Source organism: Equus quagga, chromosome 2 (genome assembly GCF_021613505.1).
Source record: "Equus quagga isolate Etosha38 chromosome 2, UCLA_HA_Equagga_1.0, whole genome shotgun sequence".
Lineage (NCBI taxonomy): Eukaryota > Metazoa > Chordata > Mammalia > Perissodactyla > Equidae > Equus > Equus quagga.
Genome location: NC_060268.1, coordinates 154115032 through 154141985, shown reverse-complemented (window position 1 = coordinate 154141985; position 26954 = coordinate 154115032). Strand labels below are relative to the sequence as shown.

Here is a 26954-nt window from a genome sequence, read left to right as displayed (position 1 = left end):
TGGGAAATGGAAACTACCAGTAGTGGGAGTGAATAAGTAAATAGCAGCATATCCATTTGACGGAATTTTTTCAGCCACTGAAATTCAAGCTTTTGAAGAGTTTGACACAAGAGAGAAACATGGTGAGTGAAAATAGCAGGATAAAGAGTGCACAACCAGACCAGTGTCAGCTGTGGGCTGGAGAGAGCAATGCCTGACGTGCTGTAGATGGGGAGTTGGAAGGTTTGGGCCCTAAGGTTGGCTGGCAGGGGTGCTCAGTGAATGAGGGGAGGGGAGAGGAGGGGCGTGATGCTTTGTCTGCAGGTGATGGAGGCATTAATTCCTGGCCCCTGCCTTTGCCCAGGGTGTGCTCCCTCTGCTGTACTGCAGGCAGTCCCACAACTCATCCCCTGCTGGGCTGCAGTCAAAGCTCCCAGACACTGAGGGGTGAGTTGGGTGGGGATTTAGTCCCTTCCATGATCTTCATCAGCTCCCCGTTACCTTCAGCCGTTCCAAATACACACAGAATTTAAGAATATATTGAAAACAAAGGTTTAAAACAAATCCCCTAATGTGCATCCCCACCCCCAAAATGGATTGGGAACCCTTATAAAGAAATTCCAGCGCTGGCACTCTGGGGGCAACTGGGCTGTTCTGCAGGCTGTTTCTCCTCCCCAGGAGGCCAAGGAAAACAGTCACAGAAGGGCAGCTCCGGGTCCGGAACGGCAGTTGAGCAAGTAAAGCCAGAGGGTGGGAAAGAGCCCAGCCGGGAGCCTGGACACCTGGGTTCTGATCCTAACTGGCCACCTCAGCGCCCAGTTATTTCTTTTGGAAATAACTTCTACAAGTTATTTCTTCTTTCTGGGCCTCCGACTCCTCTCTGTAAAATGGGGCGAAAAGGGGGACGTTCCTAGTGCCTCAGGGCAGCAATCGCTCGACGTAAGCCACGTGGAAGGGCCGAGCACAGTGCGGACGCAGCAGGTGCCCAAAGTGGCTGCAGGCGAGACCTCTAACCCTGGGGGCCTCGGCGCCCTCCTTGATGACACGAGGTCTGGAAGCACCGGGCGGCTGCACCCGGCTCTCCAGGCCAGGCCGCCTAGCGGGAGTGGGCGGCACCGCGGGCGGGAGCGGGGCGAGGCGGGGCGAGGCGGGCGGGGCTCCAACCTGCGAGCTAGACCGCGGCCTGCAGTCCCTCGCCGGGCGGGGCGAGGCAGGGCGGTCACGCGGACAGTCACGTGGCCCCACCCGGAAGCACGCCGGCGGGCTCCTGGCAGGCCGGGCGGTGTTTGGCTGTGATCGGTACGTGGACCTCCCGGACGGTCGGAGCGCCGCCGTCGGTTGTCCCCTCCGTGGGCAGCTTTCTTCGGGACCCGTGCGCCCCTCCCGGAAGTACGGAGCGGGCCCCACCCTCAGCCGGGCTGTGTAGCCTTGTGCAGGTCGCTTCACCTCTCGGAGCCAAAGTTTCTGCAGCTACGACGTGGGGCGGGCGCCACAAGCCAGGCCTTCTTCCCAGGGTAGCTGTGAGGTTCCGGGGGCTTTGGGGATGAAACTGCTGGTTAAACTGTAGAGTACGGGGCACACAGGAAGGCTGCCATTGGGCGGCAGCCCCGCGGCGGCGAGCTGCTAACTCTCGCCTGCGGATTCTCACCCCGGCGTCCTCCAGCCCTGCAGGGGCAAGGCCAAGGCTCCGGGGGAGCGGCCGCAAGACGGAGCTGCTGGAAAGCAGGAGCGGCGACCTTGCGCACTTTCCTGGGGAGGGAGGCGAGGGCCCGGGGTCCAGGTGGTGAAAATTGGCGCTGGGGGTTTCTCCAGGTTGGCCCGGCGCCGTCTGGAGCTCCACTGAGTCCTGTGTTCCCTCTTTAGAGCAGGGTAGAGAGGCGGAGAGGGAAATCACAAAATGACACCGGTGAGGTTCTGTCCAACAGCCTTTTGGAATAAAAAGAAGTAGAACCTAATGTCCACTAAAAAGCTTTCCCGTTCCTCTGGGAATATGACTTGAAGGCCAATCTTGCCGGTGATGTGCCCAGTCTCAGATGTGTTGCAAAAGCTGCTGGGCCCTTAACAGCCCTTTCTTCTTATTTGCTTACAGTGTTTGGTTTCCTAATTAAGCTAAAGCTTTATATTGTTCCTGCCTTTTATCATCAAAATGTGAATGATTCTGGATCCCGTTTAGTTCATCCTGTTATTTGACTGAAGGGAAGGGGGGAAATAAGAGTAATGACCCCCCTACCTGTATGTAAGAAAGCAGAGTTTGCTAAGGGCCGTCCTGCCTGGTCCCTCCCTGACTCTCACCATAACCCTGTAGGCAGGTGGAGCAGGGGTTTGTTCCCTCTTTTCACAGCCCCAATCTGAGGCTCAGAGAGCTTAAGGTGACTTGGCGAGGCCAAAACTAGAACCGGGTCTCTGGTGCCTTTTGTGGGGGTTTACTGCCATTCATTGCGTGGTTCCAGGACACCTCCTCTCTGGGCTACTTCCCTGTCGGCCTGCAAGCTCCCTGGGGCTGCTCAGGGCACGTATGCTGACCACACCGTGACTCTGAGTGACCCACAGTGAAATGAGAGTGCTTGGAAGGAAACACAGTAGGTGGGAATTCATGTTTATGTGTACCTGGCATGTCCAAAGGACCGTGCTGGCTGGGTTCGTGTTCTCGGTGGTGGGTGGTGGGTGGTGGGTGGTGGGATACTGGCCCTAGGATGCCTGGTCGTGGGGAGTATATTCTGAGCAGACCGCGTAAAAGCCAGGACCACTTTGACTTCTCAGTCCTTCACGAGCTTGTCCTCTCCCAGGACCAGACAGCAGATGGAACGAGAGCCTCTGCTGCCCTCATGAGCTCTCTGTTTTAAGTATTTTCAGGACCGGGGATGCTCTGCTGCTCTCATGAGCTGGCCACTGAGTCGGCCTCCCGCAGCCCTTTCTGAACCTCTGGCTGTCCAGAAGCTCTGCTGTGCTCCTTGCTAAGGTAGATGACCCTGTCTGACCCACTCTGGGACTGTGGGAGGTGGACAGAGTGAGGCAGGCAGTGGACTGAGCTCTCTAGGGCCCTGCAGAGCTCTCTCATCCCCACCCGCTGCCTCAGCTCTGCATCCTGTGGTCAGCTCACCTGTTCTCTCCTTCCTGCCTTGCATCCAGGTGGTCATCAAGGCCTGCTAAGCCTCTAAGCTACCCCTCCCTTCCTCTCCTGGCCTCCACCAAGGTGTGGGCTCTTATTACTTATTACCCCACCAGGATGACCAGTCTGCAGGGGCTCCCTGCTGTCGGCTACAGCCTCCATTCCATAGCCCACTGTTCCCCAGCCCATACACTCCCTTCCCATCAGGCCGGCCCCTCGAGCCCCCAACTTTGTCATACTCACCTCGGAGCCCCAGAGCAGCCTCTTCCAGGCCCACCTGCCCTCATCTGGCAGCCTTTTCTTCACATCCGTCGCTCTCCCAGTCTCTGCCCTAGTGTATAGCAGTTCCGTGGGAATAGGCCACATGCTTTGTTTTTCGTTGTGCTGGAAACATCTTGAGGCCAGTGCTCTAAGTGAGAGTTGATAAACCAATAGGAGATTTGGGAGGAATTCAGTGAGTACCACTAAGCTGCTCATATCGGGGCTCCTGAAGAGTGTCCCTGAGTCTGGGACCTCAAGATGCTATGATCCTATTGAGGAAAGGGGACATCCGCTCATGGCAGAGTTAAGCAGAGCTTCCTGTTCACTCTCACGTCTTAGCACACGTACAACGCGATCACATCTGTGTGGCACACTGAGGTACACGGGGGGATTTGAAGCCCCTGCCCAGGGTTCTCTCAGCTGCAAGCAGCCAGTTCGAGAGCCCTGGCCTGGCCAGGCTTAGGCAGGCTGCCCAAGGGTTGAGAGGTCAGTGTCTTGTTGCACCCCAGGGTCCAAGGCACAGTGTGTGAAGCTCCAGGTTAAGAATCTACCAGTTGGTGACTAATAAAACACATTTCACATAAGAAAGTATTAAAATGTGTGGCACAGAGGGTACCTGCTGCGTGGTGGGGAAGGAGGTTCCGACAGTCAGACCCTGGGGAGGGGTCTGAGGAAGCAGCAGCTTAGCAGGTATGAGGAAGAATCGTGGCCAGGGTCAGGCAGCCTGCTCCTACCCAGAGCGGGAGGAACTTGTGAATGAAATTCCTGTAATGCTGAATCCGCTCCTCGTGGGCTTTGAGGCTCGTCTTCTAGAGCTGTGTTTCACTCAAGGAGACACATATCTCTGGACTGCCCAGAGGGAGGTGCCCTAGCCGCCGTCCATTCCAGACCAGGCACTGACTGCCGTGAGCATGGCTCCCTCATACAGTTGGCTCCCTGTCCAGATCAAGAGCTGGGCCCGTCCTTATGTTTGGTTCCATTAGGCCCCTGGTGGGTGTGATGCTATGGTGAGGGGGCCAGATAACAGGAAAGAGCCACAGCTTGGCGTTAGACAGGCCTGGGTTTGGATTCCAGCTCTGCTGTTTCAAGCTGCGCCTGTGTCCTCTTCTGTAAAATGAAGAGTAACTGAAGATTCCTCCTTTACCAAGTTGTTGGGAGGTTGTGATGAAATAACACCAGGAAGGCCTTGTGGTGCGTGGCCCGCAGGGAGGGCTCAATAGGTGCTTGCTGGGATTATGATCCTCCGTGTTACTCAGGACAAGCTTCTGACATGGGGACTGGGAGGTGACCTTGACCTTGCTTCTCCCCGGCAGATGAAGTGCGTCTTGGTGGCCACGGAGGGTGCGGAGGTCCTCTTCTACTGGATGGATGAGGAGTTTGAGGAGAGTCTGCGGCTGAAGTTTGGGCAGTCGGAGAATGAGGGAGAAGAGGTGAGTGCGGGCTAGGAGGGATGGCCGGGAAGGAAGAGGACAGAACTACCAGCAGGTCTGGAGGCAGGAGAACCTGTTCCCCCCCTCCTGGCCTGGCCCAAGGAATCGACAGGGTGGTGTGTGTGGCCCAGCATCCCTCACACCCAGCCGTGCACCCCCATAGGTTGACCTCCTGATGCTCTCAAGTGTAGTCACCCCCACCCCCCACCAGGGCTCACTGGGCTAACGGAGGGCAGGAGGGGGTAGAATTTTAATCACACAACAGGGAAACTTGGTGTCATCAGTTTCTCTACCTGAAAAGTTCATCATAAGCTTAACCCATTAATTTTTTTAACAGCTACATTAAGGTATAATTGACATGCTATAAACTGAACATACTCAAAATATACTATTTTACGTGTGTGTGTGTGAAGAAGATTGTCACTGAGCTGACATCTGTGCCAATCTTCCTCTATTTTTTGTGGGATCCCGCCACAGCATGGCTTGGTGAGTGGTGCTAGGTCTGCACCTGGGATCCGAACCTGTGAACTCCAGGCCACCCAAGCAGAACGTGCGAATTTAATCGCTACGCCACTGGGCTGGCCCCTTAACGTGTACAATTTGATGTGCTGTAGTATGTATATATGTGCATGTGATTCCATCACAGTCAATAAAATGAACATAGCCACCATCCCAAAAGTTTATGCTCCCTCCTTCACCTCCCCTCACCCGGGCAACCACTGATCTGCTTTGCGTCACAGTAGATGAGTTTGAATTTGTGGACTCTTATGTAAATCATACATACATGAAATCATACAGCATGTCACTCGGGTTTGTTTTGGTTTGGTTTTGGTCTGGCTTCTCTCACTCAGTATAATTATTTTGAGATTCATCCATGTGGTTGCGTTTGTCAATAGTTCATTCCTCTTCGTTGCTGAGCCGTGTTCTGTTGTATCAACACGCCACAATTTGTTGTCCAATTACCTGTTGTTGGTCACAATAGCTGGGTTGTTTCCAGTTTTTCCTCTTAAAAATAAAGTGTCTGTGAACATTCAAATGCAGGTCTTTGTATGGACATCAGCTCTCCCTTTTCATAGGCAAACACCTAGGGTAGAAAGGCTGGATCATGGAGGTGTGTGTTAAACATTTTAAGAAACCGCCAGACTTTTCCGATGAGGTGGTGTCATTTTATATTCCACTAGGAGTGTATGAGAGTTCCACTGCCTCCACGTCCTCGCTAATACTTGGGACAATCACCCTTTAATTTTAGCCATTCTTATAGGTCTCTACTAGAATCTCATTGTGTTTTGATGTCATTTCCTTAATGACTAATGATACTGAGCATCTTTTCATTTGCTTATTTGCCATCCTTATATCTTCAATGAAGTGTCTGTTCAAATCTTTTGCCCATTTTTTATTGGGTTGATTTTTTCTTATTATTCTTATTGAGTTTTGGGAATTTGTTTTATGTTTTGGATACACGTCCTTTAGTAGATAACATGTTTTGCAGATATTTTCTTCCAATCTGTGTCTTGTTTTTGCATCCGCTTAACAGTATCTTTCAAAGAGCAGAAGTTTTTAGTTTTGCTAACTCCCATTTATCCACTTTTTGCTTTTATGGATCATGCTTTTTGTGTCATTTCTAAGAAATCTTTGCCCAACCCAAGAGTTTGCCCTATGTTTTCTTCTGGAAGTTTTATAGTTTTAGGGTTTTGTTTTTGGTTGTTTTTTTTTTTTTTGAGGAAGATTAGCCCTGAGCTAACATCTGCTGCCAATCCTCCTCTTTTTGCTGAGGAAGACTGGCCCTGAGCTAACATCCGTGCCCATCCTCCTCTACTTTATATGTGGGACGCCTGCCACAGCATGGCCTGCCAAGTGGTGCCATGTCCCCACCTGGGGTCCAAACTGGCGAACCCTTGACCACCGAAGCAGAATATGTGAACTTACCCGCTGTGCCACCGGGCCGGCCCTAGTTTTAGGTTTTATAGTAGGTCTAATGATCCATTTTGAATTTTTGTATATGGGGTGAGGTATGTATTAAAGTTCATCTTTTTTTGCATATGGACATCCAGTTTAACACTTTGATGTTACAACTCACAGGTAGTTGCCATTTTCACCTGTACAGTTTCCACCCTATATTTTAAAGGAGTAATTTATTTTGAAAATTTTTCCAGATTAATTTTGGATTTAAAAAAATCTATTGTGGATGCACTAGAGAGAGCTCCTGTGTTTCTACAGTAGCGTGTGCTGCTGCCTCTCCTGCTCTCATGGCTCGAGCTTCAGCTGCACTTGCTCCCCTTTGGCGAGTCAACCCAGCCCGACATCACTGATGCTCTTGTCGTAGTCTTTAGGAGTAAAACAAGACTCCAGAGATCCTGGGCGTGTAAGTGGTTTGACTTAAGTTGAAAACCAGATCTGTCTGTTAGGTTCTTTTATTTTTGAGCAGTCAATACACGTAATTTTTAAGTTAAGAATTTTTAAGTATTTCAGTTCTTAAGCTGTTATTGCAACTAGTAATTTGATGATGTTTCTCTTCCTCTTTCTTAAAAACCTGGTAAAGGAACAAACTCCTGATTTTTCAGTTTCTAAATGACTAGTATAAAGAAAAAAAGTCTTTAAAGTTTTATTTCTTAAGTATACAACATGTACTTTTTCCTGATCCTATAAATAACATGAATTAATTGTAGGAAATTTGGAAATACAGAGAAGTAGTTTTTAAATGACCCATAATCCTATTACACAGAGCTATTAGCTGTTTAATATATTTCTTTGGGTCTTTATCTTTTATGTATAGTTGGGATCATACCACATTTCCAGTTTTATTTCCTGTATTTTTCACTTGCAATTGTATCAAAAGCATTATTCCATTTTGTTAAATATTCTCAAAAGCATAAATCTTAATGGAAACATTATATTCCAGTATATGAATAAATGCAGCATCATTTATTTAACCATTTCTCCAATACTAGACATGTATATTGCTTCTAGTTTGCTATAACTATTGCTGTAGGGAATATTTGTGCTTGAATTTTATCCCACATCTTAATATTTCCTTAGGCTAAATTCCTGAAAACAGAAACATCTAGTCAAAAGCCATTCAAAGATATTGTACCACTTTGTAATTCCTCCAAGTACTGTATGAGAACGCCCCTTTGCACTCTGCCCACACCAAATATTTTCATCTCCCCCCACCAAAGAAATTCTTGCTACACCTGCAGAAAAAAAGCTACTACCTTTAAAATGAGTTACTTGTACACAATCTAGATTTTTAAATGACTTTTAATATAATTTGTTCATGACAGTTCAAGAAAATTGTGGTATGCAAATAATTCAACAAACATTTCCCTATGTGGAGGGGTATTCACTCAACACTGCTAATTGAGAACCTACTATGTGCTAACCTCTGGGGTAATGCAGTGAACACAGCAACATGACCCTGCTCTCCTGGAACCTAGAGGCTGAAGAGGGATGACATACAGTGATCCGATGGCAGTACACACAGTGCGTTCAGGGAGTGAGAAATGGTCTGAAGAAGTTCAACAGGGTGTTAGGAGGGGCGTGACTGGGACGGGGTGACCTGAGGGGGGTCCGGGAAGGAGCCATCTGAGCTGGGACCTGAATGATGAGAAGGACCCGCTGTTCAAGTTTGACTGACAGACTCTGCAGCAGCTGGACACAGACTTGGTTCCTGAATGTTGAAAATGTTGGAAGAAAATACGCTCCATGGCGCTGTGTCCCACTCATATTTTAAATGCCACACGTTGGCCCTGGCCCGTCGCCCGTTTTTCTTTTCAAGGCAAGGACTTCCTCAGCTCCTCGCGGACTCCACCAGCTCAGATCTGCCTTCTCCGTATTTCAGCCGAGGTTCCCTCCCGACGTCAGCCTGTGGAAGGTCTGCTGTTTGCCGTCTTCCTTTTCATTCCACAGTGAGGATTTGAGTTGTGGCCATTCCTCTGGCTTTATCCCATTCTTATTCACAGATTTTCAACAAATCTGTCCAGTTTCCTTTTGGTTTTATTTACTTCCTTATTTTGGAGGGCAGAGAGGATGGATTGGGGAAGAGCTCATAAAAGTAAATGCGTGTCTGTTATGGAAATAGGGAAAGCACAGAAACATGCAAAAAATAGGAAAATTACTCATAATCCCTCTCTCCAGAAGTAGTAACTTTAACAGTGTTGGTTTTCTTAATATTTTTTCATTACTTTGCTTTTTCTATGTGTTTTAAAATATAGAGCATTCACAACCAATTTTTTTTAACAGAACATTGTATCAGAGGAGTTTTCCACGTCATTGAAACACTCCAGTATTTTAAGTAGCTGTATATTCTTCCGTCATTTAGATGTACTGTTATTTATTTAACTGTTTCCCTCGTCCTGGGCACTTGCATATTTTCAAGTTGTCTGCTGCTGTTAATTATGCTGTTGTATGCATGTTTGTGTCTGTATCTTGGCCTCTCTCTCTGATTATTTTCCTTAGGATACTGTCCCCAAAGTAGCCGCACTGCAGTGAAGAGTGTGGACTCTGGGTCCCGTAGCAAACTTCCTTAGAGCTGCCCATTCTCCATTAAATGCCCCAGACATTGCAGTGTGGAGATGTGGCCTCGTTCCTTGACATTTCCTTCTAGATTCGGATCCTGAAGAGCACAGGCAGCTGGCTGACCCTTCTCAGCCTTCCTCAAACCACCCGAGGTGTTGGGGGCTGTATCTTTTTGTCCCCCTGTCTGTCAGGACAGTGATACCCTCCCAGGCGGGTCTTAAACTATGGAGACCCTTGACGGCAAGGCCTGGGTCTGGTCCATGCCTCTGTCCTGGTATCTGGTGCTCTAAGGAGTGTTATTTTCTTCCCCTCCTGCAGCTTCCCGCCCTCGAGGACCAGCTCAGCACCCTTCTAGCCCCAGTCATCATCTCCTCCATGACAATGCTGGAGAAGCTCTCAGACACGTACACTTGCTTCTCGACGGAAAATGGCAACTACCTGTACGTCCTTCACTTGGTGAGTGGGCAGCCTGGGGTCCGTGCTCTTCTCCACTCTGCCCCACGGGCAGCCCACCTGCCTCTCCCTTATCTTGAACTTCAGACTCCTTTAGCAGGCAGAAACTGTGTCTTACCAAAATGTCTTGGGACCCGAGCCTCCCCTCACTGTCCCCAGGGGTCATGGCAGCTGAGGGGAGTCCTCGGGGCTGGCTGACCTCAGCCCACTGTGCCTACAGTTTGGAGAGTGCCTGTTCATCGCCATCAACGGAGACCGCACGGAGGGCGAGGGGGAGCTGCGGCGGAAGCTGTGCGTGCTCAAGTACCTGTGCGAGGTGCACTTCGGGCTGGTCACTGTGGATGGCCAGCTCATCCGAAAGGAGTGAGTCCTCGTGGCTGGTCCCGTCTGTAAGCCCCCTCTGGAGGCCAGGCAGTGTGTGCACAGCCTCTGTGAAGCTGCCTGTCCACACTCTGCCCCTGCCTGGGGCCCAGGGTCCCAGAAGCGGAGCTCAAAGGAACCTTGGAGATCATCTGATCCAACCGTCTCATTTTACAGATGACGGCCATCCAGCTGGTTGGTGGCAGCACCCAGCCTAGAAATCAGAGCCCGGGACTCCCAGCCCGGTGCCCCTTCCACTCCCCAACATCCATCAGCACGAACCTGGTCTGAGCTGGTCCCCTCTGACTTCTCAAAGCTTTAGACTCTTCCTCCAAAAGAGTGCGTGCCCATGCACACACATAGAATCTTGCGAACGTTTTCTGAGGAGTCAGGCTTGGAACCCATCCCTGGGCCCACAGTAAAGAACCCAGCAAAAGGGAATGGTGGTTCAGAGTGTGCAGAGGTGGGGAGGACCCAAGAAAAGGAGGCTGATTGGAATGTGGACCCGGCAGAGGGGTTCATGGTGGGGTCACCCATGTTTCTTAAGTATGTATTGGGAAGTTGCAGAGTTTGAAACTGGTTCGTTTGAGTTGTAGAGATGTGAGCAGTGCCCCTATTAAGGCACTTATCAAAGAGCAAACATCATTTCAGGTCACCTGGGCCCTGGCAGACCACAGTTTCAGTGGCAAATGCTGCAGGTAGAGAGTGTCTGTTGCACAGACCACATTGACCAATGTAGGTCTTGTCAGCATTCAGGATGGCTGCAACCCTTTGTATGGCCCTGATTTAAAAAAAGCAAAAACCCTAAGGTTTTCTGTTTTCAGTAGCCTGTGGGAGAAGCGAGAGGGATAGAAAGCTCAGGTGCCTTCCCAGGTCTCTCTAGATGGCTTCGTCTCTGTGTGAGAGACACTGGGAGGGCATCAGTTTCCTCCGCTGCCTGACTCCTGGTTGTGTGCCCATCCCGCTCCAGCCCGTGGCTGCAGCACAGCCTGAAGACTGCCCCTCTGTGCCTGTGGGCTCTGCCAGTTGATTGGCCCTGTCCCCTGAGCTCACCTGGCTCTGACATGATCTGGGACTGTGTGCCTTTGGTTGAAGTTGGGGACAGCCAGCTTTTGCATGGTCTCTCCTGCTGTCTCTGGCTCTGCCCCCAGGCTGCGGCCCCCAGACCTGGAGCAGCGCACGCGGGTGTGGGAGCAGTTCCAGAGCCTGCTGAGGACCTACGGCCGCCTGCGGGAGCAGGAGCAGAGCTTCGCTGTGGAGGTGACTGCTGGGCTCGGGGCTTCCTCGGACCACAGAAGCGTTTGACCCTGATGAGTGAGGGCACAGGCGGACCCTGACAGTCATTTAGAGAGCTGCTCTTCCTAGCCACGTGGTGGTTGAGTACTCTGATGGACCTCCCTACCATAAAATAGCTGGATCCTGAATAAAAACAGACTTTTTCCTGCAGTTTTTGGGTTTACAGGAAATTATGGGAATCTCTGAAGATTGCCCCCTCAACTCTGCCCTCCCCCGTAAAAATTACCTTGAGCTGAAACCAGAGCATAGAGAGGTGAGAAATGAGCAGCGCTGAAGCCAGGACTGCCTGAGTGCAAGGGGTGGCACCAGCACCGCAGCCAGGGGACTGCGCCCGAGGCCAGCAGCACATCGGGGAGCTGAGCTCCGGACCCCTAGACTCCTCGTTAAACACAGACCCAAAGAGTAGAAGTGGCCTTTGTCAGTAGTGCTCTTGGCTCCCTGTGTAGACAAACATGGTTTCTCTCTAGATCAGTGGTTCTCACACTCAAGGGTGCACCAGAATCATCTGGAAAGCTTGTTAAATAGAGATTGCTGGGCCTCACCCTCAGGTTCTCATTTGGTAGTTGCAGGGGGCGCGGCTCTAGAATTCGCATTTCCAACAGGTTCCCAGGTGATGCTGATCATAATAACCATAACCAGCATACTGGTTCAGGAACTACACTTTGAAAGCCACTCTTCAGAGGACAGATTAAGGGCAAACAAATATGAGCTCACAGTCAAAGTTCAGACGCACAAGAAAATAAGCCACCATGAGTGAGAGTCAAGGGGTCAATCACCAACAGAGCTAGATTCCCAAGGAACTTGATATATGGGAATGATTAGGTGTAGAGTATAGAATAACTTCATATGAAATATTTAAAGACGTAAAAGCTAGAAAAGAACCCATGTAGAGATTTTAGAAATGAAAACATAATTGTTAAAAGGAAAACCTCAAGGGATAGGTTAAATAGTAGATGAGACATAGCTTGAAAGAGAATTAGTGAACTGGAAAATAGATTTGAAGGAATTCATTTTCCCTCCTCACTCACTCTTCCCATAAACCTACAGCACCTGCTATATAAGAGTGTGCCAGACCCTGGGGGTACAGAGATGGGTGAAGACACGGTCCCTGCCCTTGAGGCACATCAGCCACACATACACACTAAAAAATACCATTGAGGACCCTGGGTGCTGCCACATGGGGCTTCTTCTCAAGATCCACCATGGCACAAAGGGTGGTGTGGTCAACTCTCTGAACCAACAGGAAAGGCTTCTCGTAGGAGGTCATCTGATGCAGTTAAGATAAAGTCCAAACTCCTCCTCAAGCCTGCCAGGCCCCGTATGACCTGCCGCTGCCTGTGTCACCCCAGCCTCATCGCACGCCTCTCTTGTCCTCACCCACTATGTGCTGGCCACCTGGGACCTCTCCTTCTCAGAAGGGCTCTACGTTTAGCCCCGTGCAGTGTGGTAGTCATTAGCTGCATGTGGCCGTGGAACATTTGAAATGTAATTAGTCCAAATCGAGTTATGCCTTACAGGTAAAATATAGACTGGATTTTGATGACTTAGTACAAAAAAAGGATGTCAAACATCCCATTAGCAATGCTTTTATAGTGTATGTTGAAATGACGATATTTTAGATATACTGGGTAAAGTGAACTATTAAAATTAATTTTACCTGTTTTCTTTTTTAATGTAGTTACTAGGAAATTTTAAATTCCACATAGGGCTTGCCATATATTTCAATTAGATAGCACTGTTCCAAACTCTCTCCCTACCTCAGGGCCTTTGCATATGCTCTTTCCTCGGTTTGCAGTACTGCCCCCACCCTCTTTCTCTGGCAGGCTTTCTTGTTCCTTAGATATCAGTTTAAAGGTCCGCTCCTTGGGGACATTTTCTTTTGAACCGTACCCAACTAGGTCTGTTTTTCTCCAGTTCAGAACTGTGTTTTTCCTCCTGCATACTTATTACAGTTGGCACTTATTTTGTCTGCTTCCTTGCATGTTGTCTGTGTCATCCACCAAAGTCTAATGACCAGACTCTCAGCCCCAGGAAGGCAGGGACTGTGTAGGTCTGATTCTCCTTTTTCCTGAGTATCTGGCGCATAGTATGCACTCAGTGTGGACTGAGTGAATGTACCCACCAGCCAGGGCCCAGAGCAGGACACAGTGGTGGCTGACGTGGTTTCCCCTCTGCCTGCCCATTGCCAGGCCGTGGAGCGGCTGATCCACCCCCAGCTCTGTGAGCTGTGCATTGAGGCGCTGGAGCAGAACATCATCCAGGCTGTCAACTCCAGCCGCGAGCGGGCTGGCGAGGAGGCGCTGCACGCCCTCCTGCTCGTGCACTCCAAGCTGCTGGCTTTCTACTCCAGGTGAGCCTGAGGTCCCAGCCCCTTCCCTCCCTTTGAAGAGCACCTCGTCCCTGGCCAAGAGAACCTTCCAGACCCATCTCTGCCACAAAGCCTTCTCAGATTCTTCAGTTCTTCAGCCCCTCTCGGCTCACTCCTTTCTCTGAATTATTTCTTCCTGGAACACTGTCTCCGAGTTTGAATTTAGGACTTCCTGATATGCTGTTCCTGGTCCCTTTTGGTTTCCCATCAGTAATTTTTTTGTTTTAATACAAACAAGTTTTATTTTAAAAATTGATGAGTTAATTTTATTTATACCTTGCCTCTCTCCAAAAAAGGGTGAGGTCAGTTGACCGTCCGTGACTCCTTGAGAGTGGGGCCATGCTCCAGATTCCCCTAGCCCGCCTTCCCCGATCTGCGGCCACACGCTGACCAGCCGCCTGTTCTGCTCTCTGCAGCCACGGGGCCAGCTCCCTGCGCCCAGCCGACCTCCTCGCCCTCATTCTCCTGGTTCAGGACCTCTACCCCAGCGAGAGCACAGCGGAGGACGACGACACTCAGGTCTCGGGGCAGCTCCCTGGGCCGTGGGAGGCCGTGAGGGAGACGGCTCAGAAAACTGGTCTGGAGGGTGCTGGGCAGGCTGCCTGGAGAGGCCGTGGGTTCCAAACCATAATTCTGGGCCTGTGGTTGGACATGACCGTTTTCTCCTGCTTTCAGGATGTAAGGGGAATTTGAGAATGCATGCTGTTTTAGTGGGTTAAAAGTGCAGAGTTTGGGAGTCAGATGGTCCCAGCTTCACCACTTAGCTCTGTGAGCTGGGCAGGTCCATGCGCTGTCTGAGCCTCAGTTCCCTCATCTGTGCGGTGGGACAGTGATGGCCTCTTCCTCCCAGGGTGGTTATGAGAACTAAAAGAGATGGTTTCCCCAGAGCCCAGCAGTGCCTACAGCGTAGTGCATGCTCCCTGTGTGGCAGCCGCCACCGTCACCATCGTCATCCTCATCATCGGTGGTGGTGGTGGTGATCATGGTGGTTGTGGTTTGGATGGCAGTGTGTGGGAATTTCCTGGAATTTTGGTGGTTCTGGAGAAAGACTACACCAGCTAGAATTGAAACCTCCTTGGAGAGTGAGGACACACCCCCAGCACTGCTCCGTGGATGGGGCGCAGGGGGATGCAGGGGCTGGAGGGCCCTGCGTGGCCCTCTGCTCTGAGGGCTGCACTGTGAAGTGCTGGGGGGTGGAGGACCAGTGGGGAGGAGCCGGTCAGACATACTCTAACCAGCTTCTCCTGTGCCTGTCTCAGCCTTCCCCGTGGAGGGGCCGGAGCAGCCAGAACATTCCGGTGCAGCAGGCCTGGAGCCCTCGCTCTGCAGGCCGGGCCAGGAGGAGTTCCGCAGGGACCGTAAGCTCTGCACTGTGCGGAGGGGAGAGGGGAGGGCCTGCCTCTCCCGGGAGAGTAGGGGCCAGGGTTGAGCCCGCCTGAAGAGCCTCTCAGAGCCCTCAGCCCAGGCTGCCCTCTCTCCCTCCCAGGAGACAGACAGCTCCCTCCCTGAGGAGTACTTCACACCGGCTCCTTCTCCCGGGGACCAGAGTTCAGGTGAGACCTGGGGAGGAGAGGATGGGGAGGGGAGGGGGGAGATGCCAGTTGGCAGCCCTGGGGAATCCGTCTTAGGGTTCTGTGGACGCCCACCCCCTATAAGGGCCCAGCCACAGATACCCAAATTCCTGGAGTACAGGACCCTGTCTGCAGCTCCCGCTGTCCACCTTGCAAGCGCCAGCTTGAAGTCAAGGACTGTTAAGGCCACTCCAATGATTCCTAGAACTTTTTATGACAAATTGATTTCATTTGTGTGTATTCTCTCCCTTTTCTTTTTGTAATTAAGAAGTAACCAAGTAATTAAAATTAATAATCATTTGATTTCAGTATGATTTAAAGTATAAATATTCAGTCTCTATAGTTTATACCTTACCTGTTTTTCAAAGTAAACAATTAAAAGAAAAATGTTCAAAATTTTATTCACAAAATGACAGCGTTGCTTAGAGAAATAGATAAGCCAAAATCCAGACTCTTGAGGTCCCTGTGAACAAGCATCACGTTTATCTCAGAAGTACTGGAGAAAAAGGAAGGATGGTGTGGTTCCCGTCACTGATGGAAGAAAGAAGGCCAGGGTTTCCGGAGGAGAAACTTCTCAGACTGAGTTTTGAAAGGAATTTCCTGTGTGGCCCCCGTAAACCAGTGGTTCACGACCCTGGCCGCCCGTTAGAATCGCCTGGGCAGCCTCAGCCAGGCCAGTTAAGCTATTCGTGGTCAGTGTGAATACTTGTAGAAATTTCGCCGGTGAGGCCAATGAGCGTGAGGGCGGGAACCAGCGCCCCGCCGAGAGTTAGGTTAGAGCAGTGGGGCTCAGCCCTGGCCGCACAGTGGCCTCACCTGGGGGTTTCAAGAACTGAAGCTGGGCCTGTGTGGGACAGTCTGACTTAGCTGGTCTGGGGTGTGGCCTGGACATCACGATTTTTAAGTCTCATGTGCAGCCTCGGCTGAAACCCGCTGAGTTAGATGTTCTTAACTTTAGGTGCTTGGATGGGCTACAGGAGCCGGGGCCCCCTGAGGTCATGTGCCAGCTCACAGATGCCTGCATATTTCTCTGGGGCCGGGTCCGTCACAGTCCTCAGTCCTCTGAGCTCTCTATGAGCCCAACACACGTTGAGAAACCCCACTTGGGGGTGTTTGCTGAAGTTCCTTTTTCTGACTGCTCCCTTCCCTTCTTGATCACGGTCCTTCTCCTGGCCCCTGTCAGTTTTTTTATGCTGCAGGGCTGTAAATGATGCCGTTCCGCGGTGCACAGAACTCACAGCTTATAAATTGCTTGAGTTGCGTTCATCCATTTGTAAATCAGGTGTTTGAACCACAGAAACAGGCTTCCCCAGGGAAACGTGATTGTAAATGATAGTTATTTGCAGTGAACTGTAAGAGAGAACACTATCATTACAAACATCGCGCGTCAAATATTGAACGGTTCCCTGCGTTTTTGTGAGCTGTCCCAGGAAAGGAAATCCAGCTTAGTTCCTAGCACAGAGTAGGTGTTCAGTGAAAGTTTGCTGATTGACTAAAGGACTGGGGAAATGTAGAGCATGTGTGCTGCCTCCTAGTGAAGAGGCACTGTTATAACCAGGGAGGGGGCCTGAAGGATTGGCGAGGGCAGAAACAAGGAGGGGATTAAGGGGGCCCAGGAGGGGCTGAGGAATATGCCCCCCACCATTGCCAGGTACGCCCGCAGGAGCCTGCTCCAGCCGCCGGCTTCAAAGGGAGCTTCCTCCCCCAGGCCAGGCCGCCTTAGCCCGGGTGCCACAGAGTTCACCCTGCACCTGCCGGCTTGGGATAGGATGGGAAGGCCAGTGCTGCTCCAGTCCACACCACGATGCCCTTGCCCCTCCCTGCCAGGGGCTGGGAGCCACTGATGGCGCAGGGCCATCTCTGTGCCACCCTCCCCTCTGACACGCTGTTGGCCATTATTTACATTTTCCCATTATTTATGTTATTACCTGTGGCCTGCAGGTAGCACCATCTGGCTGGATGGGGACACCCCACCCACTGATACTCCCCAGGTCCAGGTGAGTTTCTCCTGGGGGAGGGGGTCTGCGGGGCACCGGCTGATCTGAGCTGCGGCCGTGAGCGCTGGGCAGTCAGGGTTTCTCCTCTGGGGGTGCCCCGCACCAGCACCAGCCTCCGTCCTGCCACCTCAGCGATGGTCAGAGCGGGGACGGAGCGCAGCCCAGAGGCAGGGCTGGCGGGCGAAGGTGTCCTCAACTCCTGAGAAATCCCACCCTCCTCTCTGTTCTTGGGAGTGAAAGTCCAACTTAATTTTTAATGTTTTTTTAAATGAGAAAGTAAATATATTCATTGTAGAAAAATAGGGAAATACAAAAATATGGAAAAGGAGTGAAAATCACTCAATCCCTCCCCAGATGTTAACTGTTAGTAGACTATTAGATTTGAGTGTTTCCTTCTAGTCTTTCCAGCGATTTTTATATATTTATATATATGTACACACACGTACTACACATGTGTTTTTTTCTTTTTACCAACTTTGAAACCTAATGTGCTTCATTATACCTTTTCCTTTCGTCGTTTTCCCATTTACTGGGCATTCTTCAACAGTGTGGTTTTTAATGACTCTTCAGGAGTCCGTCACCTGTGTGTTATTATTTATGGAGCAGATCCCCAGAACATATAGTCCATCATATGTTTTTTCTTTATCATAAGACCACAGTGACATCCTTACAGAAAAATTTTCATGGCATCTCTGATAATTTCCTTAATTCTCTACTTTTGCTCACTAAAAGCTTGCTTACTCAGAGCCCTCCATGCTGCTGGAGTCTTGCTCATTTAGTCCTGTTGGGCCTCAGTTTCCCCATTGGAATGGCTGTCAGGATGTTCTGAGGGTGGGTGAACTGACAGTGTTATTTCAACGCCGTCATCCAGTAAGGGCACAGGGCGGGAGCCCCTTCCCCCCCGTGCCCCCGTCTGTCCCGCCATCTCCTCCCTTCATCACCCTCGGCCCCTGCTTGGCGTCCAGGCCTGACTCCGGGCGGGAAGGCCCGGGAGCATCTGAGAGAGAGACAGGTGGCAGCCGTCCTGGAGCTGCAGGGGCTGTTTCCACCGAGGGTGTGGATTTGAGAACTGGGGTTTCTCGGAGCTGAAACTGTTATCCCTCCTGGTTCACAGGGAGAACAGCAAGTGGGCAACCGTGGGTGGATCCCATGTGAGGAGGCCAGACGGCTCCCCACCCTGACCCCTGACAGCCCGTCTCCCTCCACAGATGGCTGAAGACACCCTCCAGACACTGCTCCCTTGCTGCCCGGTACCTTCCAGCCCCAGAAGGATTTTTCTGGATGCCAGTGTGAAAGACAGCTACTGCCCCATGGTGCCCCACACCATGTACTGCCTGCCCCTGTGGCCGGGCATCAACATGGTGCTCCTGACCAAGGTGGTAGCACCCCCACCTGCCCCAGCGACGCTCTGGCCTGGACACCCTGCCAACGGGCTGCCCCTGCCTTGCGTTTCTTCCCTTAGAGCCCCAGCACACCCCTGGCCCTGGTCCTGTACCAGCTGCTGGACGGGTTTTCCCTCCTGGAGAAGAAGCTGAAGGAGGGTCAGGAGGCCGGGAGTACCCTGCGGTCCCACCCCCTCGTGGGGGACCTGCGCCAGAGGATGGACAAGTTTGTCAAGAACCGTGGGGGCCAAGAGATTCAGGTGAGACCCAGATCCCGGACGTGCCGGCCTCGGGGAGAGGAGACGGGGCCTGCTCGGTCCACAGCGGGGTAGGGGCAAGGGCTCTGGGCCCAGGTCCTGCCCACCATAGGTTTGTGATCCTTGTTTCCCCATTAGGAAATGGGAGCAAAAGCTTAGAGCGGCACGTGACATTTTCAGAATGTTTTTATGTGAATTTGGCAGAACCTGAGTTATAATTCCCATTTTTTAGATGAGGAAACTGGGGCTAAGGCAGAGAGTGGACTTGGCCAAGGTTACTCCCTGTGAGCGGTGGAGCCAGAGCCTGACTTCAAGACTCAGTGATGGCCAGTGGTCTGCCCATGGCGCCCCGAGCAGCGTGGCAGGTCATAGAGCAGCAGGACACAGGCCACTCCCACCCCCGGGGGCTTAGAGCCCAGGTCTGGAGATGAGACCAAGGGACGTGGACAGTGCATAAACAGTGAAAAACAGGGCACAGTCTTGTCAGGAGCCTGGAAGGACGTTCAGGAGGGGTAGATCACCTGGTTAAGTGGCTGGGGCCGCTCCCACGGCAGGCCGCACTGCGGTCTGTTGAGGACCTGAGATTCGTCATGGCTGGAGTGTGCATTGGTCCAAAAAAGGGCGGGAGGATTAGAGGAGGCAGAGCGAGCAACCGAAGGCCCAGACCCAAATGGATGCAGGTTCCCGGCCCCAGGAGGCGGAGGCTGCTCAGCATCTCCCGGTGCCTCCGGGCATCGCAGTGCGTGGGGTCAGAATGCAGGGTCCCCCGTTAGGAGATCGCCCAGGGCTCCTCCCACCGGCTGCCTGTGTCCACCCTGCCCTGGAGGCCTGCCCTGTCCTTCTGACAGCATTAGTTTATGTGTCTGCTGGCTGGACAGTGAGCCTAGGACATGGCACACAGAAACTGCTCTTCCAATAAATGTCTGCTGAGTGAATAGAACATGGTGTAGAGCGGGGTGCAGAGAGCCGGGGGACGTGCCGGAGACCCAGCTCTGGATGTGCAAGGGCGGGTGTGTGCTGAGCTCAACACTGAGGCTGTCGGGAGGGTGGTGCCCTCTCGGAGCCGGACGTCAGAAGGGTCTCCCCTGGACCTCACTGTGAGAACATCATCACCTGTCTTCGTGACCTGTCACCTGTCCTCCTACAGAGCACCTGGCTGGAGTTCAAGACCAAGGCCTTCTCCAGAAGTGAACCCGCCTCGTGCTGGGAGTGAGTGGGGGGCTCTGGGGATGGGGTGGGGAGTCGTTTGGACAGAGAGGCTGTCTCCCCTAGGCCAGGAGGGAGAGCATGCTCCAGAAGGTGCTTATGAGGGCAGAGGGGGTCCTGGGAGAGCAGGGTCCCACCCCCGGATGCCCGAGGTGGGTTGGAGAGCAGAGAGGCTAGAGGTTGAGCAGGGCTGTGAGGACCCAACACGGGGGGAAAACTGAGATGCTGGCCCCTGGCTCGCTGAGGGTGAGGGTGCACTCCATCAGCTGTGTCTGTCATCAGTTAGGAGCAGGGGTGACCACAGGGCTCCCAGGGCCCTTCCCGCTGTGACGTTCTCATCTCCCGGTGCCCAGGTTGCTCCAGGCATGCGGGAAGGTGAAGCGGCAGCTTTGCGCCATCTACCGTCTCAGCTTCCTGACGGTGGCTCCCGGCCGGGGAGGCCCTCAGCTGCCCCGGCACCTGCAGGAGCAGGTGCAGACGCTCATGCAGTAAGTGCCGCAGGCCCCTCGGGAGCCATAGCGGGCTCGAGGGGCAGGCACCCTCACTGCTCCCTGCCTCCCCTGCAGAGAAAAGCTGATGGACTGGAAGGACTTCCTGTTGGTGAAGAGCAGGAGGAACGTCACCATGGTGTCATATCCTGGTGCCCGCGCCCAAGCCTGCCCGGAAAGGCCCCTCGTGTCTGCCCGTCTCCTCCACCTGCTGGCTCTGGACTGCGGGCTTTGGGGAAGGAGAATGTATTCCACCAGCTCAGCTGCTTTTCTCTGAGGAAAAATAATAGGAGTTAGTGTCCTTGGTGCCTTGTCTTAGGAACCCTCCGAGGCTGAAATTTCATAAACCCCTGCTGTGCCAGACACTGATAAAGGCCTTGGAGAGGTTTCTGTCAATGCTGTGCAGCCAGCAAAGTGGTGATGGGTCTTCCACGAGATGGGTCCTGGGGTCAGCCAGGTTTCAGAGGCCATGTCCTCCTCCTCGGTGGTTATACTTCACAGTGGACTGTGAAGGCTCTGAGAAGGCCTGCAGTAAATATGTTTATCCCTGTTTAAAAAACCATGTCCAAGACTTATTTGACCCTTTTCTTATGGAACACTAGTTTTATCAAATACTGATTTTTCCCTGGAACTCTCTATAAAGCAACTTTTCTGATAGTAAAATCTCTAAAGGGTCAGGCCTCCAGTCTCCTGAGACTTCTGTCTTCAGCTTGCAGGTGAAAGGACAGACGGGGCCTCGTTAGCCACCAGCCACCACCCTTCCATGGGTGTCTGTTCCCCTCTCAGATGGGAACTGTCCAGCCTCTCGAGATGAAGTGTAGAGATGAACAAAATCACAGTGGGGTGTGTGGGCCAGGCAGTCAGCTAGGCTCGCTCATCAGCTCCGCAGCTCTGCAATCACACCAGCCTCCCCGCGTGTAGAATTTAAACTCATCCCTCACGAAAATGATAAAATATGAACATACTGTGTTCCTGTTGGGTCCAGAGCTCCCCATGTTAAATGTACTAGCGTCAGGGATCCATTGTACTTACATATTAGAACTTCTCACGGTCGGGGGTTCAGAGGTAAAGAGAACTGGGAAGAAGGGATCCTAGGGGGTGGGCTGGAATGGCACCCCGCTGGGAGGGCAGGTGTGGCCTCCCGACTCCATGGTGTCCCCTTGTCCTGCGTCCAGGACAGGGTAGCTCCTTCTCTGGTTCCTGGCTTTCCGAGTGCCTTAACTCTGCCCTTCACCTACCTCGAGGACTTCCCCGGCTTGGTGCATTTCATCTATGTGGACCGCACGACTGGGCAGATGGTGGCCCCGTCCCTCAGCAGCAGCGAGAGGACTTCGTCAGAGCTGGGCAAGGGGCCCCTGGCCGCCTTCATCAAAACCAAGGTAACTGCCACCCCGGCCGGGCGCTCTCCACCACCCAGCAGACACCATGTGCTGGCCTGACCCCTGCCCTCAGGCTGGGGCTCCTGGAGGACTCTGAGCACACCCACCTCAACCTTCCTGGCCTCTTCTGTCAGCGTCCATGCCCGGCTCTGGGGGCTCCAAGGAAGACTGGCTTATCTTCATCACCCCAAGGGCCCGATCAGTACCCGGGGCCACGTGGGCCTCAGTCCAGGTTGGGGGTTCTTCCCGGGTGTGGACTAGCACCTGGATTAGCAGTCTGGGCAGCGAGGTCAGAGGAGGAAACGGCCAGGGCCTGATGCCAGGCCTGGCATAAATGCCCAGTAAGTATTTGTTGAATTAACTAAAACAGAAAGAAGAAACATAGGTTAATCAATCTGAGTATCAGAATTTAAAACTAGGTGGTTTCTACTAAGGAAACATCCCCTGGGGGTTCATTTCTTCTCCTTAACTGACTCTTCCTCTTCATGGCAAACTAATATATGTACACTTGTGTATACTGTACATATATAATGCTATGTAGCATAGTATAATATAGTATATTGCATGTGCATATATATATTGTGTGTGTGTGTGTCCACATAAAGTATATCGTAATGGTCAAGATAAGATGGGTGACAGGAGGCCTGTTGGAGTCCCAGCTCTGCCCTTCCCCAGCTGTGTGACCTGGGGTGTTCCTTAGTCTCAGTTTCCATTTCATTATCTGTGAGAGAGGAAGGTAAACTATTGATGTCGTAGAATGAGCACAAAGATTACAAATGCACGAGATGATGCATATGAAACACTTGGCTTGGTATGTGGCACAGAATATGGGTGGAGTTTGCTGAGCGTTTCCTGGTACCATCAGCAGCAGCAGCAGCATCTTCGTCTTCGTCCTCTTCCCGGAGGTGGTTGCGGTTTCTTTCACTGTTGTTCTGTGCAGTCGGTTGTGGTTGAGATCATTCTGTGTGTGCACTTGTGTTTACCACATTTCACTTCACTTTATATCGGATGCATTTCCCCATGTCATTAATTCTTCATCAACAGGATTTTTAACAGCTCCACGGTAGTCCATCATGTGACTGTAACATAATTTACTCAGCCGTTTCCCTGGTGTTGAGCATTTAGATTGTTTCCAGGCTTTCACTGTTATAAATAATTCTGCAGTGCACACCTTTGTGCATCCATCTTTGTCCTCTTCTCTGATTATTTTCTCAATATGGATTCCCAGAAATGGAATTACTAAGTCAAATGGGAGGAATTTTTTGGGGGGTTATTAATACGTGTTGTCAGATTTCTTTCCTGAAAAATATAGCAAATCCACGTCTTTGTTTGCAGATTCAGTTAGACGTTTTGTTGTGGTCGGCTTTGGAGTGAATCGTGTGTGTCCCCCACTAAGCTTTCTGGTGAGAGTGCTCATCAGGCCTTTTCGAGGGGGATGCGGGAGCCCGGCGTCCCTGCTGCCTTCCCTCGGCAGCTCACATGCAGCATCAGCAAGACCCTGAATTAGGCCAGAGAACGTCACAGAGGCATCTGAGGCATTGGTCCCTTAGCCATTGTGTTTCCATCAGACCCCATGTGAGCCCTGGTTTAGATTCAGCCCTGGAGCGGAGGACCCCCTGGATCAGGGGGCTCTGTGTTCACACACCGTACTTGCACCTTCCCGGCCTAGAATCTATGCCAGATTCCCGGCCCTGGACCAGCCCCGTGAGCCTTATAAAGTGTGGATTAATAATGTCACTGGCTGTTTTCTCGCCTGAATGCTGAGTTTACTAGTTTACGGCTGTGTGTCTAGTAAAGTTAGAACAGCATCTTCACATGTATTTGATCGATACAGTAGCCGTGGGGCTGGTCCATCCATCCCTCCATCCAACACCGATTTGTTACCCAGCTCCTGCTGTGAGCTGAGGCCGTCTGTGGGCGCTGAGCGCGCTCTCCTGCTTTCCCCAGGTTTGGTCTCTGATCCGGCGGGCGCGCAGGTACCTGCAGAAGGGCTACACCACGCTGCTGTTCCGGGAGGGCGACTTCCACTGCTCCTACTTCCTGTGGTTCGAGAACGAGATGGTGGGTGTGGCCAGGCGCGGGGCAGGACAGTCCTGAAATACTTTCCTTTCCTGTGACTCTTGGACTCCTTTCTTCTGGATTGTGTTCAGTCTGTCTGTCTCTTCATCTCTTCTCGTCCCTGGTGGAGCTGACAGGTAAGCACAGCTGGTCGGGACCCAAAACTCAGAGTTCGCATATTCACATAGGCCCTATGACCCCTCCTCCCAGCTCTCTGAAAAACCCACGCCATTGTTAGGGCAGTGTCCAGGTAACGTGCGAACAGGTGGATGCAGACCCCGTGTGAGAAAGGATGCTCAGGTTGCATGCCGCCTCAGTCGTGCTTCCACGTCATCAGCTCCACCTAGGAAGCGTGGCACACCGTGGTCCCCTCGTAGAGGTGGAGAGACTGAGGCTCAAAGCAATTACCCGTCCTGCCCAAGGTGATGCTGACAGTGTGGCTCGGGTCTCTGGCCTCCTGGGCCTGTTCCCCAGACCTCACAGTTGCTACAGTGTAAGCATAGGTCAAGGGGACTTGTCTGTGTCTCCCCCGGACCTCGCTCTGTCTCTCTGTTTTTCCTTTCCCCGTTTCTGTCTCTATTTTCTCCGCGCTTGTCACCTTTAATCATTATCCCAGCTCTCTAAGGGCCAATTCCTTCTACCCCTCACATTCCCTTGTTCCCTGTTCTCCTGTCCCCTCCCTGCTCGTGCTCTGCCCTCGGTGTGAGCCCTCCTTCCCTTCACCCTGAGAGCAATGCCCCATCCCGGTCCAGGGTGCACGTAGTTGTTGGGTCTCTCACAAGCTCATATCCGCACAGTGCCCTGTGATGGCTGGGGCCGGTGTCATTGGCCCCGTTGTACACATGGAGACACTGATGCCCCACAGATTAAACACCATAGCCAGGGCCACCGAGGTCATAAGCGATGTAAGCCAGAACCCAGGCTCAGCTCTCCTGACCTGCAGGCTCCCATCTTTGCTCTGTGGCCTCTCAGAAGTGCCCAGGATGTGTGGATGTCCTTTCCCTTAGCTTCTGGGGAGAGACAGGGTTTCACATGCGTGGTTGGTCCCATAGGGTAACAGGCTGAAGCAGAGCTGTTGGGTGGGAGACTGGCGTGCAGGTGCAAAGGCGGGCTGTGCCATGTGGTCATGGGCGGCCACTTGACACTGCCGGGTCCACCTCCTCGCCTGCAGGCCGGGCCCACAGTGCCCAGGCAAGCATTTCGAGGGCCTGTGACTGTGTTTGGCACAGAGTGGGTGCCTGGTGGATCTTGATTCCTTTCCCCTCCCCTCCTCATGCACCCTGCAGTACCTGCTGCTTTCAAGGAGAGATGTGGGCCTTTTGATGATACCTTGCTCTCCATGACACCTCCCTGGTCGCCCTCCTGGCAGCCCTCCCAAGCACATGCCTATCGCTCATCACGCAGGTCCACTCATGGTTGGGAATGAGAGCTACCGTGTGCCAGGCACGATGCTCGGAACTTTATAGATATTGTTCCCAATGTCATTGGGAACTTATTGTTGTTCCCACTTCACAGATGAGAAAACAGGGTAAAAAGAGGCCCATGTGTTTTCCCAGGCACCCAGCGCACCAAGCAGGGCTGAGCCAGCCAAACCTGGCGTATCTGACTCAGCCCATGTCTTTCCCACCGCACCCACTGCCTCCCAGTTCAAGACCCTCTTCCTCCTTCCTCAGGGGCACAAACTACAGATAATGGAGGTGCCTGTCCTGTCCGATGACTCGGCTCCCGTTGGTGTGCTGGGAGGAGACTACTACAGGTGAGGCCGCCTCAGGAGGCTGCTGGGAACAGCGGAGGCACAGATGCTGGGTGATAAGTGTGCATTCCCCCGAGGGGAGCAGCTCCTCCTTCAGGAAAGCCCCCAGGAAGCAAGGGGCAGAAAAGGCCTTGCTGGCCCAGGTGCTGGGGCCTAGTGGGGTGACTGAGTCCCTGCACGGTGCCAGGAGAGGCCCCTGGCTTTGGGAGCCGTGCCATGGCCTTGCTCCTGAATCCTGTCCTCCCTTTTCTTTCTCCAGGAAGCTCCTACGATACTATAGCAAGGGCCACCCGGCTGAGGCTGTCAAGTGCTACGAGCTGCTGGCCCTCCACCTGTCGGTCATCCCCACGGACCTGCTGGTGCAGCAGGCCAGCGAGCTGGCCCGGCGCCTGTGGGAGGCCTCACGCGTGCCCCTGCTCTAGGCCGGCCCCGACTGCCCTGCTGCATTCTGCCTGTGCACCCTGGTTCTCCAGGCCCAGCCCCGCTTGCAAGCATCCCCACAGCAGCCTCCTCCTGTTCCTAGAGGCCGCCTGAGGCTGGCCCCGAGTTCCCAGGGCAGCCCCAGGGTTTCATGAAGAAACTCCACCTAGACCAGCCTCCACTGGGTCATGAGCAAACGTCCAGTGCTTCCCTCTGGAGAAGGAGGGAGGCCAGGGGTTCTGTTGGTCTCCTTAGAACAGCAGTGGCTGTGATGCTGGAGCTGGGGCAGCCACTCTGTCACACTGCCTCTTTGTTTATCCCCGGGAGACAGGGAGGAAGTCCCCAGTGCCCACAGGTGTCTAGAGACACCCTCCTTTCTGCTGTCCTCAGAGTGGAGAAAGAGCTTGTCCCTCGGCAGGCCGTTTCCCTCCCCGGGTGACAGATGCTCCACTGGCTGGGTTTGAATTTCAGCTCTGCCTCTTCCGCTCTGCGGCTCTGGGCAGCATTCCTAGGCTGTGAACCTGTCTCCCCACATTTACAGTGACAGCATCTCCCTCTCAGAGTAGTTGTGAGGGCCCCAGACACGCGACAGCTGCTCAATAAATGCTGGTTATGGTTATTGTTATTGTTCAAGCCAACATGCCTGGGCTCCTGAGCCTTCTTGGAGCCAAG

The 26954-nt window shown here is 52.5% G+C and overlaps 1 protein-coding gene across 13 annotated transcripts; it reads left to right on the top strand.

The window, feature by feature from the left end:
- Nucleotides 1–1211: 1211 nt before the first annotated feature.
- On the top strand, nucleotides 1212–26901 carry HPS1 (HPS1 biogenesis of lysosomal organelles complex 3 subunit 1). 13 transcript variants are annotated; one of them, XM_046652453.1, is made up of 21 exons: nucleotides 1234–1278; nucleotides 2430–2558; nucleotides 2824–2938; nucleotides 4663–4779; nucleotides 9613–9750; nucleotides 9968–10110; nucleotides 11259–11367; nucleotides 13593–13753; nucleotides 14188–14290; nucleotides 15031–15129; nucleotides 15258–15324; nucleotides 17284–17339; nucleotides 18548–18715; nucleotides 18802–18981; nucleotides 20126–20187; nucleotides 20538–20672; nucleotides 20751–20816; nucleotides 21907–22051; nucleotides 23999–24112; nucleotides 25783–25865; nucleotides 26122–26901. In XM_046652453.1, exons 4-21 carry the CDS (start codon nucleotides 4663–4665, stop codon nucleotides 26282–26284), a joined length of 2109 nt encoding a protein of 702 aa, XP_046508409.1. In that variant the 5' UTR covers nucleotides 1234–1278; nucleotides 2430–2558; nucleotides 2824–2938; the 3' UTR covers nucleotides 26285–26901. The 13 variants fall into 13 exon arrangements, with proteins under 13 accessions (XP_046508417.1, XP_046508412.1, XP_046508409.1 ...); XM_046652451.1 differs by having other exon boundaries at nucleotides 1241–1368; XM_046652452.1 differs by lacking the exon at nucleotides 1234–1278 and adding an exon at nucleotides 1282–1415.
- Nucleotides 26902–26954: the final 53 nt, after the last annotated feature.

Excerpts from the sequence above, each read along its gene's own strand:
- HPS1 (XM_046652461.1), top strand. The coding sequence starts at position 4,663 with ATGAAGTGCGTCTTGGTGGCCACGGAGGGTGCGGAGGTCCTCTTCTAC. Across the intron at positions 15,325-17,283 it reads TCCCGGGGACCAGAGTTCAG|GTAGCACCATCTGGCTGGAT; the intron begins GTGAGACCTGGG and ends TGTGGCCTGCAG. Across the intron at positions 22,052-23,998 it reads CCGCCTTCATCAAAACCAAG|GTTTGGTCTCTGATCCGGCG; the intron begins GTAACTGCCACC and ends TGCTTTCCCCAG.